Raw genomic sequence first — 17992 nt, forward strand, 5'->3', positions numbered from 1 at the left:
TGAGTCTCCAATAAATATCTATGTAGTGAAATATATTGTAGGCACAGACTCTTCGTCATTAAAGCAGCATTGTTACTGCAGATAACCCTTTTCATATCAGTTTGCTTAACGTTTTCTTTCTTTTTATAAAACCACCCTAAATAATGTTGCAACTTATTTGATGATATATCAGTATAATGACAGTGTTTAAAAAAGGAGAATATTTTGCTAGACTGTTTCTGGAATGTTTGAAGGAAAAACAATAAAATGACATAAAAATGATAATAATAATAATCAAGATCTAGAATCTTTGTCAGTCATTTAAGCAGTCTCTATGTCGTCATGATGTAATCCCACAGAGTTGTTGTCCTTCTGTGATATGACGTTAAATGGGTTCGATGCTCGTTGGTTTGGCGGTTGGTTATGGCGGAAGTCGTCATGCAGCAGAAGACGCTTAACCTTTCAGAACACCGTCTCATTGTAACCCTTCTCATTGTCTCCATGTAAATCTTTCTTTAGTTAATAAGGTGTTATTTTTGATTTCACAGTTAGTAGACTAAGCATTCCAGTTTCAAGTACGAACGACAACTGTGTACTCATTATATTATAGATTACTTATCGTAAAAAAGTGAAATTGTAAGGTGTTAAAATCTTCACCTTTATGGTCAATTGAGTCACTATTCATGTTTAGAGTAAAACAGTAATTGAATGTAATTTTGTAATAATGCAAATGAATTTCGTCAAGTATAAGATCATTCCCTGTCCATTAACCTCTGATATTGTCATGGTAGAGATTGGTAAACACTTAAATACGACCTAAAGATAATCGTTACACATAAGGGTATCGTGTACTAGTCGTTGACCGATTAAATTCAGATACAGCACCTCATGGTTATACATTGTATAATACAATACAACGTAATTAAAATCCAAATACAAAGAGTGCCTCCCTGGGTCGGATTTTAAAACGATTTAGATGAAGTGATAGCACTAATGATTCTGAGGACACTGTAGACAAAGCATTATAAGCTGTTTTATGTCTTTATTTGTCAAAAATTACTAAATACTTCTAATACATTTACGGTAAACCGAGACAGAGGTTGGGAATATAGAATTTGACTTGAGTTTGATTAAAGAAAAAATCTGTTATGGACATGATAGTTTGAAGAACTTTGAAGAAATGTATCACAATTATGAAGTGAATCGTGAAATTTAAAGGATAGATGAATGTACCATAATGGACATTCGTGTTTTATTTCTGCTGTGTGTGTGGACGACGATCTGTAGCCAGGATGTATATGGTAAGGACTCTAACTGAAGGTGACTTGTTGTTGTTGATCGAGACTCTGTGTGTCTCTATATACCTTACTTTTGATGTGGTGTTGATAAAAAAACCCCACTGTATTGCTTTTATACCGGGATGTATGTTTTAAAAAGTTCTGAAAATTTATTAAAGGTTTTTACAATTATCAAAGAAAACTAAGATTATATAGATTAAATACAAAGTGTTTTAGATGGATTTCGTATTAAAGTTTTAAATTTGTTTTCATTTTCATTTTCGTAGACAAATTTTCAGTAACAAATTAAAGACAAACATGATTAATTGCAGAGAAATAATTTTGAAATGCACCTATCAAGAGTTTTCTTTCACGTATAGTCCACGGCAACCTATAAAGCGTTTTCCCCGCCTATGTTAAGTTTATCAGAAAAAAAACAAAACAATATTAACTCTAAACTCTCATAAAAAACGATATGTATTTTTAGATTCTATAAAATTATGTGTAAAATCTTAAATTTCATAAACGGCGATATTAACTTTTAACTTTTAATAAACCCCGGTATTACATTTTGTATTTTTTATCTGCTCCTGATCGGCGACATTCGAATTCAATATAGGATAACAGTTTCGTAAATTCTTCATATCTTGATGTGGAAACTACCCTTTTAGTTTTGATTTCTGTTTTTTTTTATCCGACCATCATCAGATATTGGGTTAATAAAATCTGCCTTCGTCCAACGTCCGTCGTCCACTGGAGGGGCCATTTTCAAATTTCATTTGTACGTTTATCTTGGTCATTAGTTGCGCAAAGTCTATTTTTGTGAGTGATCTGAAAAACAAGATGGCCTGCTGGCGGCCATCTTAGTTTTGACATTCATTCAAATGTAATTTGTTATAGGTATTTCTGCAAATTCACTGGTTGAATTATTATCAGATGTTCTTGTTGATTCTAGTCATTAGATGTACATGTCTATTTTGGAACTGATCAAAGAAAACAAGATGGGCAACAGGCGGCCATCTTTGATTTTAACATTCATTTGTTATCACTATTTGTTTTTTCTAGAGAAATGGATGTTTCACTCTCAAATTTCGTGTGTATAATCTATACGATTCTACACAAAATGGCTGACAGGCAACCATCTTTTATTTGACATTTTGAGAATAGTTTAGCTATTTTCTAGTGTTTTTTTCTTTTTTCTTTAAGCTTTAAGTAACAGCGAAATCAGAAGAGTAAAGAAGGGAAATGATTTAATCTCAGAGGGCAAATCCGGACCTCTTCTTGAAATCCGAGTGAATTTGAATCCCTTTGGTCCTACACCTCATTTTCATTAATCTTTTCCAAAGATTTATGCAAAATTTCATTGAAAATGGTTCAAAGGTTTTTTGGAGGATAAGTTGAAAATATAAAACGCTTAACAAAAGGAGATCGTAACTGCATGAAAAGGTCGAAGTTACTTATTCTTTATCAGGTGGAAGAAAATAAAAAATCACTTCAATCTCCTTCCCACCCCCTCAAATTGAAAACAAAAATGTTTTTGAAAATTATAATTATGAAATAAAGCAGGAAATATGAAACTAGGAACAGAAAAATAACCCGCCATCATTCTAAATTAAAGGACAGTGGAATCTATTGGTTACATAGCATGTGTCAAGGTACTACCGATATCTCTGGTTGTAAAGCGAAAAAGGATAATAATGTATATATATAAATCAGGGACTGACATATATATATATATATATATATATATATATATATATATATAAATCAGGGACTGACCTTCAGCTGTAACTCCTGTTATTATGTTGGTGATATTCTCTGTTACAGGGTACACGGCCACCTCCGGGACAGTATATGAAGGTTACTCCTACACCTTCAGCTGTAACTCCTGTTGTTATGTTGGTGATATTCTCTGTTACAGGGTACACGGCCACCTCCGGGACAGTATATGAAGGTTACTCCTACACCTTTAGCTGTAACTCCTGTTATTATGTTGGTGATATTCTCTGTTACAGGGTACACGGCCACCTCCGGGACAGTATATGAAGGTTACTCCTACACCTTCAGCTGTAACTCCTGTTGTTATGTTGGTGATATTCTCTGTTACAGGGTACACGGCCACCTCCGGGACAGTATATGAAGGTTACTCCTACACCTTTAGCTGTAACTCCTGTTATTATGTTGGTGATATTCTCTGTTACAGGGTACACGGCCACCTCCGGGACAGTATATGAAGGTTACTCCTACACCTTCAGCTGTAACTCCTGTTGTTATGTTGGTGATATTCTCTGTTACAGGGTACACGGCCACCTCCGGGACAGTATATGAAGGTTACTCCTACACCTTTAGCTGTAACTCCTGTTATTATGTTGGTGATATTCTCTGTTACAGGGTACACGGCCACCTCCGGGACAGTATATGAAGGTTACTCCTACACCTTTAGCTGTAACTCCTGTTATTATGTTGGTGATATTCTCTGTTACAGGGTACACGGCCTCCTCCGGGACAGTATATGAAGGTTACTCCTACACCTTTAGCTGTAACTCCTGTTATTATGTTGGTGATATTCTCTGTTACAGGGTACACGGCCTCCTCCGGGACAGTATATGAAGGTTACTCCTACACCTTCAGCTGTAACTCCGGTTATTTTATCGATATGATATCAGCGACTTACTACAAATGTTCCTCCTCGAGCAGCGACGTTACGTCAACATTGGAGTCGTACCTGGATGGAACCACCTCCACCAGACTGACCATAAGTGACAGTTTGCTTGGACATACGACCACTTCTTGTACAGGGTATTTAATCTCCAGCTGGTATTGTGGCCGTAAGTATTATATTGTTATCAGAAAAAAAAACTAGATATCATGCTCGTTTAAAATGTCACAAGGTGAAGAAGATAACAACTTGCTGTTTACTTGTTATTAAGCGAAAAAATACGTTACATTTCGGAAATAGGCGCGACTGTGATTTTTTGCGTTTTTGGGTGGACATAAAAAAAGTGTGATGGCTGTTTTTTTAGTCAGGTTTTTTGGTGGATGTGGTTTTCTAATTCAAGATTATGAAAGTATTTTTACATCTCAAACATTCTTTCAGTTTATATTGTACATGCATCGAAAAACAATTATTCCGTTCTAAAAGCATGTAAGCCTTAACACAGTTATAACTGAACTAATTACTAATCACAGGACAGAAATCATCTGTATTCGAAAAGAAAAGAAATACTGGCTACGCTTTAGAAGGGGACTTGATTAATTGCCTTCAAGTATACATGGTTTTTGTAGAACGACTACAATGTAAACAGGTGTAAACAAAAAGTAAACAGGTGTAAACAAAACGTAAACAGGTGCAAACAAAAAGTAAACAACACAATGAAAATCTGGAAAATAAAGGAAGTGCCGGACAAACACAATCCAGGATCCTGGCCTGTTGATACTTGAAAGTATCCCGCTGCTAACTATCGGTTGCACAGACCGGAAATACATAGCTTAACAAAATTGTAAAGTCACATACCATTGTAATTGGAGAGACTAAAATTCGAGAAAATTTAGGATTTTGATCTAACTCGATAGATGATATCACCTGCATTTGTACAACTTTTCTCCATTAGACTGCGCTCGTTGAAACCAAAACAGTTCACTGGAATGCCTGTCTCTCCTACTGTGGCTTTTTCTCTTCGTAACGTTGGCCAAGGCGACAATTCAACATTGCAACAAAATTACACCGCCAACGCGACAACGCGACAAAATGGTATATCGCGCTGTCATTGTACTTTTGTCGCGTTGTCGTTATTTAGCTTTCTCTGATACTTTTGTCATACTATCATGTTGGTGGTACTTACATTTTGTCGCGTTGTCGCGTTGACGACCCCTACCAACGCAACGCGAAATTGCCGAAATCAGCCACAATACTATCTGCTAGACTTCGCTTCGAAAATACGTCAGGTCAGGGCTATCAATCGGATCATTTTGATTGGTTGATATTTAGCAATGGGTATTTCTTTCTTAGTTGGGTATTTTGGTCAACCTGACATGCCTTAGTTTCGGCAACGAGCACAGTCTAGCGGGAAAAATTATGACAATAAACTGAACTTTTTAGATTTTTAATACTCGAAATTTTGAAATTGTAACCGGCAGATATTAACCAGAAATTTCGAGATAATTACTCTTCAAGATAAAAAAATCATGCAAGTGACAGTTGTAACTTTCGCAAGACTACTTTAGTTTTTATTACCGTTACACTTCTTGTAAGGTTTTTATGATAGGTTTGTTTTCCAGGAAATGCCGGGTGGTCTGACTGGGGATCCTGGAGTGACTGCACTGTGCTCTGTGGAGGAGGTGTTACGGTATCTCGAACACGGTCTTGTGACAACCCTACACTTGTGTACCCAGGGTCCTACTGCAGTGGGAGTGACACGGAAACACAATATTGTAACACACATGCTTGTGATGGTAACGATAATTTTGTGATAGATAACACATTGCGTTTTTGTGTACAGCCTTTGTACATGTACCCCTCAGTCCCTAAAGATAAATGATTAATTCCAGTATTTCATTGGCCAAAATATAGTAATAGAAATCAATTCATACATTTCATCAACAAAAATTAACTTGATTTATTTGTGAACGAGTTGTTTCCCTTCTTTGAATCTCGTTTGCCGGAGTTAAAATGAGATAACTCGTAAGTATACCTCGAGATTTCATACAATGGCTGAAAAATGGAAAATGAAACATCTTTTATATTCACTCGGTTATAACTGATATGTGACAATTTCAACGTTGAAAATCCATGGACAGAAGTAATATGTAGGATTTTTCTTAATAGACAATGATACGTTGAGGCCCACTTCAAATTTAGTACCGTGTTGCATTTTCACTACCAAAACTAAAGTCACACACGTTTTCTTATAATGTGATAAGGCTATGCCGAAAAAGAGCGTACCTTTAAAATTGCATGGCCTTAGATGACGTGACACCTTATCGGGTTTCGTCACACCTGAATGAACGGAAATTAAGATATGTATTTTAATCAGACTGGTTATTTTTATTTTCATTTTAACATCGATTGGTTGATTTTTGTACCTTACTGATCTATATTACTGTGTTGGATCTCTGTAGTTCTGTTGTAAATTTATATAAAACTGCTCTTATAAGTACTGCATAGTCCTAATATTTACAGGAACATCACGTTGAAAACATTAAATTAGTTATCGATTACATGTGTTTTTTTTAAACATTTCCATGTACATTTCTATGTTATTCACAAGCAAATTCCAATATCCAGCTTGTCCACTTGGTTTCGAAAACCCCCACTCTAAAATTTGTACTGATAACATTACATAATAGTACTGAAAACAAGGCAGTTCATTCTCAGTAAAGAAAGTCCTGGTTTTCAACACTAGTTTTTGTTATGGGTATAAGAAATATTATTTGATAACTGTAAGTCAATTCTGCATTACAAAATTAGTGACAGCCAATATTGTTATGACCCAGTGTTGACATTCAGTGATGTTTACACATCCTGACTGTTGATCAACAGATAGGGATTTCCTTTTTTTTTGTAAATATCAATTAACATATTAATGTGAATCACCAAAAACAAACAGTTATTGTTCATAACATGATATATCAGATATACATATGTATGCAATGATAAAAAAATAAATCCCCCCAAATTAACATGTAGTCAGCAAACGAAATCATTGGCGAAACATATGGGAAGGGAGGCAACTCTGTGTAATGTACCTTTTCCCAATACATTATTTGTAGAGCTATGTTTTGGCACCAGAGATGCATTCTTGTAAACAGTACACATATATTAGCCTAAGTAGGAAATTCCGAAACTGCATTTTGGGCTATACACATATCAAGTCCAATATTGGATACATGTGTGTTCTTACAATATTGTTGAATGATTTCAGATCACCTGAACAGTTTCAACTGGGTTAGGCAAAAGTGGTCTTAGAATGAACAAATTATGTAACACTTACTCAAATCACACGTTACTGGATATCTAACTCAAATCTACTCGTATAATTGTTAGATAACCCTTGATCACCTGGGATGTCTTGCATTTCAGATGATGCGCAGTTGGTGAATCACAGAGGACGTAAGTACCCCCTTATGATTCAGATCTACAGATCAGTACTGCAATAACACACCCACCATTGTCACCATCTCGCCTGATTTCATCAAGTCAACCATTATTTCTGTGACATAAGAATATTTGATCTCAAATATCATTTTTGTGATGTTGGATCATTTTTGTGATGTTGGAACTTTGACTTAACATATAATTTTTGTGATATCAGAATGCAATGGAATTGCTTTTTCTTATTAAAAAAATGAATAACTGTTAGCAGTCAAAGTATTTGCTAGATTTTGATGTTGTGGGTGATATTATGGAATTAGTTTTATTAATAATGCATTGTTCCTACAATTAAACCAGTTTCACTGAACATGTGGGCATGTTACAGTCAATCACACTACTTATCAGTCATATGTTTAATTATATTTTTGTTTATACAGTATAGGGAAAAAATTTGGTGTCTCAAAGAAAACATTAACAGGAATGTGACATTAACAGATGTGACATTAAGTGGATTCTACTGTTGGATATTACTAAAATTAGTGTTTCAAAGAAAACATGGCATTAACAGGAATGTTACATTAACAGACATGACATTAAGTGGGTTCTGCTGTATAGTATATTACTAATGATATCTATTGAATAGGCTCAACATTATCTATTACAACATTTAGGTTAAGCACAGTAATATGATTAGCATTATATATGTATAGAGTATATTTCAATAACAAATCTTTGTTCACCAGCATGGACCTTGGTGTACAAGGCACCAGCGGGTACGACAGTATCAGGATACAATGATTACTACTCGCACTTCGCAGACAGCACCACTTCTAGCACTTTGAACGACGGATCCGTGACAGTCATGCGAGACTTCGGTTCTGGCGGAAGTGCATTCAAATCTTCCAAACTGCTACAGTGGGAATCTGGCATCACCATATCGGCTGTACGTAAATGATAATTGTTTAATATCAATTTATAAGACTTTCTGAAAACTATGTAACCCATGAACAGAATCGTGCAGAAAGCTCACTGATACCGGATGTTAAACTAACAGTAATTTTGCCAGATATATGTCTTAGTGTACAAGTTGAGAGTACAGGCTCTGGTTCTTTAAATGCTGTTTATAGGTAACAAGTGGTTAGTGAAAATTTTCAAACATATATGAAAGAAAATTGGAAACATTTCTGATCATTTCACAGCTGTAGGTTTGTTGAAACAGGTGAGATTGAGATCTTTTGAGTGTTTAGCAGTCACAATTTTAATTTTTCACTAACCACAGGCTAACCCTTTCAGCAAGTTGTCTTTCTAGCATCAGCTAGTGGGATTTTCTCTGAGATCCAATAGTAGAATGTGTGGCTTGAGAACAAAAGGTCTCAATGTTCAGGGTTTCAATTGTGATTGTGCATTGTGCATAGATTCAATAACCAAAAGGCTAAGGGTGCAGATATTGGACTGTGTAATCCTGGGATGAAGGGCTATTAATTTTGTTCAAGTGAATGACTTTTTCTCTTTTGAAAGGTCACAGAGTCAAATGTGTTAAAATCTTCAAACAAATTCTCAATAGCAAAACGGTCCAGGCAGTTGATACTGGTTCTTTAACATACATGGATAAATGGCTACCGTTTTATTCAAATAACTGACCTTGACCTATATTCAAGATCTCTTAGGTCAAATGAGTTGAGACCTTAAAATTTCTTTTTCTAAAATCAGTAGGTCTGGAGTGATGGCATTTGTGTAGTAGCATGTATAATTTGAAACATCATCTTTATTTTATGTCCTTATTTAACTGTTCGAGAACAAACACATTTAAACTGTATTGGAAACATTACTGTTTTTGATCTCTAATGATCTGTTCTACAGGTGAAGTTGTCAGTCTTTAAAGATGGAGAGGAGGCTGCCTATGTTATATTTGATGCACGTGGGAAAGGGAAGTTGGAATGGTTTGACTGTGATAACATTGTTGGCTCCAGTTACACAGATATAGCATCCTATTCTGAGAATTACTGCGGACTCTCGTAAGTATTTTTCACTTGCATTAACTATAGATTGTTTGAATATTCTGCCTATTGGATTGGTGTAGTTATTCATTATTTCATATTGTTATCAAGAAAATGGTTCATTTACATACTTAGGAGGATGAGGAGAGCCCTTACCATGCTGTATTAAAATGTTAACTTCCTTTTCCAGACCGTACTCATCAAATTACAAAAGAAACTTCTACATCAATGCCTACGGTACTGCATGTACAAGCACTTATGGATGGATAATGTTAAAAGACTACAATTCCATATCTGGATGTTCTGTGTGGGACCCAGCTACAACCAGTAATCCATATATAAAGTATTCTACTAGTACCACACTGCAGAATTTTTACACTGGTAAGTGATATAAAACAGCATTACCACACTGCAGAATTTTTACACTGGTAAGTGATATAAAACAGCATTACCACACTGCAGAATTTTTACACTGGTAAGTGATATAAAACAGCATTACCACACTGCAGAATTTTTACACTGGTAAGTGATATAAAACAGCATTACCACACTGCAGAATTTTTACACTGGTAAGTGATATAAAACAGCATTACCACACTGCAGAATTTTTACACTGGTAAGTGATATAAAACAGCATTACCACACTGCAGAATTTTTACACTGGTAAGTGATATAAAACAGCATTACCACACGGCAGAATTTTTACACTGGTAAGTGATATAAAACAGCATTACCACACTGCAGAATTTTTACACTGGTAAGTGATATAAAACAGCATTACCACACTGCAGAATTTTTACACTGGTAAGTGATATAAAACAGCATTACCACACTGCAGAATTTTTACACTGGTAAGTGATATAAAACAGCATTACCACACTGCAGAATTTTTACACTGGTAAGTGATATAAAACAGCATTACCACACTGCAGAATTTTTACACTGGTAAGTGATATAAAACAGCATTACCACACTGCAGAATTTTTACACTGGTAAGTGATATAAAACAGCATTACCACACTGCAGAATTTTTACACTGGTAAGTGATATAAAACAGCATTACCACACTGCAGAGTTTTTACACTGGTAAGTGATATAAAACAGCATTACCACACGGCAGAGTTTTTACACTGGTAAGTGATATAAAACAGCATTACCACACGGCAGAGTTTTTACACTGGTAAGTGATATAAAACAGCATTACCACACTGCAGAGTTTTTACACTGGTAAGTGGTATAAAACAGCATTACCACACTGCAGAATTTTTACACTGGTAAGTGGTATAAAACAGCATTACCACACTGCAGAATTTTTACACTGGTAAGTGGTATAAAACAGCATTACCACACTGCAGAATTTTTACACTGGTAAGTGGTATAAAACAGCATTACCACACTGCAGAATTTTTACACTGGTAAGTGATATAAAACAGCATTACCACACTGCAGAATTTTTACACTGGTAAGTGGTATAAAACAGCATTACCACACTGCAGAATTCTTACACTGGTAAGTGGTATAAAACAGCATTACCACACTGCAGAATTTTTACACTGGTAAGTGGTATAAAACAGCATTACCACACTGCAGAATTTTTACACTGGTAAGTGGTATAAAACAGCATTACCACACTGCAGAATTTTTACACTGGTAGAATTTTTACACTGGTAAGTGATATAAAACAGCATTACCACACTGCAGAATTTTTACACTGGTAAGTGATATAAAACAGCATTACCACACTGCAGAATTTTTACACTGGTAAGTGATATAAAACAGCATTACCACACTGCAGAATTTTTACACTGGTAAGTGATATAAAACAGCATTACCACACTGCAGAATTTTTACACTGGTAAGTGATATAAAACAGCATTACCACACTGCAGAATTTGTACACTGGTAAGTGATATAAAACAGCATTACCACACTGCAGAATTTTTACACTGGTAAGTGATATAAAACAGCATTACCACACTGCAGAATTTGTACACTGGTAAGTGATATAAAACAGCATTACCACACGGCAGAATTTTTACACTGGTAAGTGATATAAAACAGCATTACCACACTGCAGAATTTGTACACTGGTAAGTGATATAAAACAGCATTACCACACGGCAGAATTTTTACACTGGTAAGTGATATAAAACAGCATTACCACACTGCAGAATTTTTACACTGGTAAGTGATATAAAACAGCATTACCACACTGCAGAATTTTTACACTGGTAAGTGATATAAAACAGCATTACCACACTGCAGAAATTTTAAACTGGTAAGTTATGTTAACTTGTTAAATGTGTCATTGATGCTTGCATTGTCTGATGGTACTTCTCTCATTAGTTCTAACATGATAATCAAGTACACTGTAGGAAGTGAAATAGCAACATGAAGTATGATAATTTATGTAATAGTTTTTGTATGAAACTTTGAGTGTTGTTTTTAAGTCATATTTTTTCATTCAGAATAATTGACTGGTAATAACTATATCATATTTGTCAAAATTGTTTCATTTTCTCTCCACAGGTTCAATAGGCAATGGTGACAGCCTGGCTATATTCATTATGGGTATGTATTACTGGTAATGAAAGCAACTATCAAACCAATCAGAGAATATGATGTTACATTTAGAAAAAAAATGACAGTTTTAAGTTAAAGCAGTAGTGAATTCATTGGTTTATCAGCATTCTAGAGTAAAATTGTCCAGTATTTTCCCTTATTACTATTGATCTTGTGCAATCAAAATTGATAATATTGGTTGCTTTTATCATTTTGATATCTTCCCAATTAAAGAAAATACATGTTTATAGAACTGATAAAGGCAATGTCCCATTCCCAAAATCCCTACTCTGTGACCAAACAAATTTAATATTCTACTCCAATGTCAGGTAGTCAAAAAAATATATGTATTTTTATCGACGCAATGGTTTTCAGAATGGCACATGGTTTTCAAGGGAATCCAAGGTGTGACCCCTGCGGCAGGGTCACTGGAAACACTGTGGACGGGGTCTACTGTTGAAAATGACAACGATGACACGAAAACCACCATTACAAACTCACCAAGTGATACTGTAAAATCAAGTCTGGTGGAGGACTGGCAGGGATACTTTACTATGATTGATATGGCAAGTTATTCATCTATTCTTTTAACAGACTTTCTTTCAGGTTTTTGATTATTATAACACTGCTTAATATGTAGTCACTCAGTCTTGCCCGTTATGCTGTGTGGCATGTAGGGCGGCTTAATATGTAGTACTCACAGATGAAAGGTATGGTGGTCTAATGGTAGGAGGTTTGTGATTGGAGGGACATAGTTTAGATACTCGCTGATCAAGATACTTTACTTTTCTTGTTGATATCAGCTATAAATAGAATTGTTCGGCAGTTCTGGGAATTCTGGGAATATGTGTACAACCTGGTATTGCTAGATGACAGTTCTGACAGCATGCTCCAGGAGGAGTTTAGAAAAATTTTGGCTATTAGTAAAAAGTTGACTTCTAAAATAGAACATCATCTCGTATTATTTGTATAAATGATGTTTTCAGTAACAGGAGAGTTATCTTGATTGTAGTTGTTTTTGATGACAGGTGAAGTACGCGTATTTCACAAGCGGCGAAGAAAAAGCATATGTCGTGTTTGATGGACGAGGTACAACAAAGTCAACATGGTTTGCTGACGGAAAAGAAATATATTCTAGTTACACTGACATCACAACAGATACACCAACCACAAGTGGTATAACAGGGTAAGCCTTACCTGAGATTGCCATACATACCTGTAGGTGAAACTTACACTGAAATACTTTTTCAACATCTTTTCATGTCAGTTATGCTGCCCACGAGGTATTTCTAAGATAAGATGAACTTTATACAAAACGTATTGTTGGTATGTCTTGATGAATGTTTTATTGTTGTTGATATTTTATGTACTAATGTTTTCCCATGTTTGGTTGTTGTTTGCATGAGATATGATTAAAATCTGTTGAAATAACATTAAGCCTTACAGTTATTCTAACTCGAAGAGGGACAACTCTTGTTAAATAATCAATAGATGGGATTTACCAACTGATGATTTAATGGATTGAATCTGAAATTGTATAGTGGATATCTTGTAAACAGTAACATTCCAATATTTTTATTGAAATAGTGGCACAATCTATATTTGTCTTTCTGTGCATACTTATTGAAGTACTCACTGTTTGACTCTATTTTATTTTTAAAGTGACACATACCGTAAGTTTGCTCTGATACGAACTAGTAGTTCATGTTCCGGTTTATCGGCCTGGATGATGGTTCTGGATGTTGGAGGAAGTGTAGCCTGCTCGTTTGATAATAATGTACAAACACGCCCCTACTTCCTGTATAGTGGCGGTACAACAGACAGTGTTGCAGAGTCAGGTAAGAATATAAAACTTCCTTTGCAATCTTCAAAAAAAAAAGGCAAAACAAAATTAATTCTAAAAGAAGTTTGAAGGTCAAGGTGGCCAAAATTCTCTGGTGATAATGTATTGAAAAGATAGTTCAAGTGATTTAAAATAAGATCAATATGTTGCTACACTTCTTTTTTTCCCTACCGACGTGACGTTATGGAAAAAAGGAAAGGTTAATTTTCACTTAGATCTGAACTTTTTGTATAAAAGTTATTTAGTGTTATTTTGGAGGAAATCTTTTTTATTCTGTTTCATTAAAATGTTATAAAAAGGAATTCAGAGGTTAATAAAATGTAGCAAGAAGGTACTGTGATGATACAGAATTCTCATTCTCATTTTTTCATGTTCAAAACAGTATGGCATACCTTAAATTTCATTTTTGACATTATATCCAAATTCATGGGGTTTCATGCTTTGATAAAGAGATATGAGGTGATGTGTTTCATGATTACATAATATTGTATTACTGTGGTTTGCTTTAGCACTTTCCATTCAGTACTTGTAACCCATGTCTTCTGAGAGAGAAAATTTAATTTCCAGGTCTAAAAAATCAGGGAAGGGATCCACTCAGCTAGGATTCACTTATTTTGCATCTCTGATTCGTGTTGATAATTAATCCTCAGTTTTATTGAAATCTTTCCAAGATTCCCTTATTCTCATTGAAATCAATGATAATGTTAACTAAATGATGACATTAACCACACAGTAAAAAATTGGAGATCACAAGCAAAAATTCTACAAAATATCATTAGAGATCCATTCTAGTTTAACATTGTAGATAGAGATGGATATAATAAGTATGAAATTTAAGACATTCTTAATTTGGAATTAATTTGATTTCGAATTATGTTCTACTTTCAGTAAGACCTCCTATTAATTTTTCATGTTTCTTGGAATGTTTGGAAGGTTAAAGACATAACTTCTCCTTTAAAAGTATTTTGTAATCAATTCATCAATTTCAAATGTCAATTAAGATTTTGTTGACAGGTTTCTCTTTCTCAAACCTGAACTGGCCAAGGATGAACCATAATTGTGGATCACATTGTTCTTGATTTCTGAATGAAGGGAAAGCACTTTTTTGTTCAATTTTTAAGGAATGTTGTCATGTTAACTTAACAAACTGTATCTATTCTAAACCTTTGTAGGTGGTTTGTGGTACTCCGCTGGATTTCCCGCTGCACATACTATGGGCATTTTTGTGAAAGGTTTGTTGTACTTTCCTGTCTGTATCAAAACCAATTTGAACTCATTTAGATTTTAAAAATTAAGTAGAAACATTTTTTGGCAGGGAGGGAGTAGGGGAAAGAGCAGGTGATGGAATATTACCTTTCTAATCATCAGTACAATCAGTAATTAGCATGACTTTGATACTGAATATTAAAACACGAGAAAAGATCACAGAGGTGGCACAGTGATGTCAATTAACAAACAAATCCTTCTCTTCTGCAGGGTTTTACCCAGTGATGAAGTGGGCCAGAGGTCAAACAATATCCCCAGCTTCCAGTGTCTACAACCTTTGGACTGGGACGTATACATTGAATGAATTTACAACTTCTGCTCATTCGTTTGCTGCCTCTACAGCTACATATAAATCCAGTATTGTAGACAGTTGGACAAGTTATTACATCAAGGCGGTAAGATGGATAAGAAAAATTGATAATATGAGACAATTGTTCATCTGATTTCGCCCTGATATTTTATGAGGTGGCTTAAAGCGTCCTGTCCTGTCATATAGGTCTTAAGAACCTTAAAACAGCTGGTAACATAACATCAGCTTCTATGCATTATCATATAAAGGTGGTCATCCATTTAGGTTAAAGGGTCAATGGTCACATTTGATAACCTTAGCAACTTCACGAAAAGGTGATACTTATTTAACCATGGTAAGTACATATACTAGCTACAATATATAGCTCACCTAGAGAGAACTTCTCATTACCTTAAACAGTTGTGTGACAGTATATCAGAGGTTCTGGGTTCGAATACTAGAGAAGGCATTAAAATAAAAATGACCACCTTTACACTTATATGCAATGGATTGAGGGCATCCATGCCTTAATTATATATATATTTCAGAATATCGGGTTATGGCAATATATCTTTATATCCCTTATTTGTCAGGTTCGTGTGTCTATGTACAGTGGTGGGTCTGAAGTGGCCTACGTGGTGTTTGATGCCCATGAATCAGACAAAACGACCTGGTTTGATTGTGATAGAATTTTGTACACGAATTACCAGGATCTAAACCGACGGACAGGCTCATTTACGCACTGTAGTATTGCTGGGTAGGTGGAATGTATCACAGTACTATTATAAAGGAGTAATTGTTGAGGAAATATTCACAATAATAAAAAGTATATTTTCTTGAAAAACTGAAACACTAGAGAAATTTTGATCATGTATGAGAATTGCAACAACTAAATTTGTAAAATTTCTGCTATATATTTTGCCTAATTAATTGGTATTAATCAGTATATTGGACTTGTAGAGACTCCTCGGCATACAGACGTTTTTTTATTGAGTACACTTACTCAAGTTGTACCACAGCAGGAGGATGGATTGGTGTATTTGAAGGGTCTGATTGTGGATTTGATAACCTTGGTACATCACCATTCGCATTATACAGTGATACATTGCCTGGGTTTGAATACAATATCAGTAAGTATAATGTAAACTTCATGGTTAAAATGTTTTGAAAATTGAAATTAGAATAAGGAGTAGTAGGCATAATGAAACTGATTTTGATAAGTGTAATGAAATATCAATTTCTTTTATTATAGAAACAGAAACAAAATGTTTTTACCAACCTTATGTTTTATTTGGCTTTATCATTAATTCATTCTGTCTTTGTTTAGAAAAAATATATCTATATATATTTATAAATATCAATAAAAAACAATAGAATGTTTGATTCCTTTGCAATCCGACCTACCACCAAAGAAAAGCAGGACATTATTTCTCTCCCATTCTGTCAGGAGTTTTTTATTTTATGTAATGTTCAGGTAAAAGAGAAAAGATTGACTTCAGAGAGAGCTTTTTTGATTGTTAAATGCGTGTTAAAAACTACAGCATGTATATTATTTCTATTGATAGACATGGCGATTGCTGACGTGTTTGTGATATCAGTTTGTAAGTAAAAAATGAAATGGTTCATTAATAAAAGTCTTAAATGTAACATCTTTGTTGATAATATACAAATTTCTGTTCCTGTTTGAAATCTTGGGTAGAAATGTGACTTTGAATATAAACTTTTGCACAAGTGAGGCTTGGTTTAGAAGTAACTTTCAGTATTCAGAATTGAGAAGGATTGATATATAGAAGTTTTTTATTGCTATAATAAAGAGGATAACATTCTGTGCATTATTTTTTAGTTCAGTTTCATTGGGCGATCAGTTTTGAGAAAGATTGGTTTGGGAAAGTTGCACTGGATAAATGTTTTACAACTATAATGTCAATATCATGTTTTCAATAAAGCCCATTTATTCCATCAGATATAACTCGCCTTATAACACTTTCAATAAACTATTGGTAGTAACGGTGCCTTCTATGTTAGGGTAACAATGTATTCCTTGTTGTAGCCATGGACAATTTCTGTGACTTTAGTCCTTGTCAGAATGGAGGCACATGCTACCACAGGGGTGTAAAGTATGATTGTGTCTGTGCTGGAGATTACTATGGATTAGACTGTGCTGACCGTAAGTTCAGGTTTGACTACCACAAGTTTACCTATTTGTTAATCAAGTATGTTTAAAATGTCTCCTTTTTGAATGAAAGGACCCATATAGTTTTGTACTAGGTCTCCTGGACTTCCAGTTCTGGACTTCCGAATCTGGACTTCCGTGTCTGGTTTTTCAGTTCTGGACATTTCGACATTTCGGTTCTGAACATTTCGGTTCTGGACGTTTTGGTTCTGGACTTCCGAGTCTGGACTTTAAGTTCTGGACTTCCGAGTCTGGACTTCTGGTTGTGGATGTTCTGGTTCTGGACTTTTGGTTCTGGACTTTCGGTTCTGGACTTTTGGTTTTGGACTTCTGGTTCTGAACATTTTGGTTCTGGACATCTACTTCTGGACTTCCCAGTCTGGACTTTCGGTTCTGGACTTCTGGTTCTGAACATTTCGGTTCTGGACATCTAGTTCTGGACTTCCGAGTCTGGACTTCTGGTTGCGGATGTTCTGGTTCTGGACTTTCGGTTCTGGACTTTCGGTTCTGGACTT

General features: G+C 35.0%; 1 protein-coding gene across 1 annotated transcript; it reads left to right on the forward strand.

Annotated features, from left to right (window-relative positions):
- The first annotated feature begins 1271 nt into the window (after positions 1-1271).
- Positions 1272-17527, forward strand: LOC132563345 (uncharacterized). Its single transcript, XM_060228108.1, has 17 exons — positions 1272-1280; positions 3084-3200; positions 3460-3607; positions 3836-4084; positions 7336-7365; positions 8091-8290; positions 9208-9362; positions 9535-9725; positions 11874-11915; positions 12282-12472; positions 12935-13092; positions 13569-13744; positions 14922-14981; positions 15226-15410; positions 15898-16061; positions 16265-16434; positions 17355-17527. Exons 1-17 carry the CDS (start codon positions 1272-1274, stop codon positions 17525-17527), a joined length of 2418 nt encoding a protein of 805 aa, XP_060084091.1.
- The last annotated feature ends 465 nt before the right edge of the window (positions 17528-17992 follow it).

The sequence above is a fragment of the Ylistrum balloti genome, unplaced genomic scaffold (genome assembly GCF_031769215.1).
Source record: "Ylistrum balloti isolate Yb309-2 unplaced genomic scaffold, AGI_CSIRO_Ybal_v1 Utg371684, whole genome shotgun sequence".
NCBI lineage: Eukaryota > Metazoa > Mollusca > Bivalvia > Pectinida > Pectinidae > Ylistrum > Ylistrum balloti.

Bases quoted from the DNA above. Each gene is read 5' to 3' on its own strand.
- LOC132563345 (XM_060228108.1), top strand. The intron at 4,085-7,335 runs GTAAGTATTATA...CTTGCATTTCAG, and splicing joins CTCCAGCTGGTATTGTGGCC to ATGATGCGCAGTTGGTGAAT. The intron at 8,291-9,207 runs GTACGTAAATGA...TCTGTTCTACAG, and splicing joins CTGGCATCACCATATCGGCT to GTGAAGTTGTCAGTCTTTAA.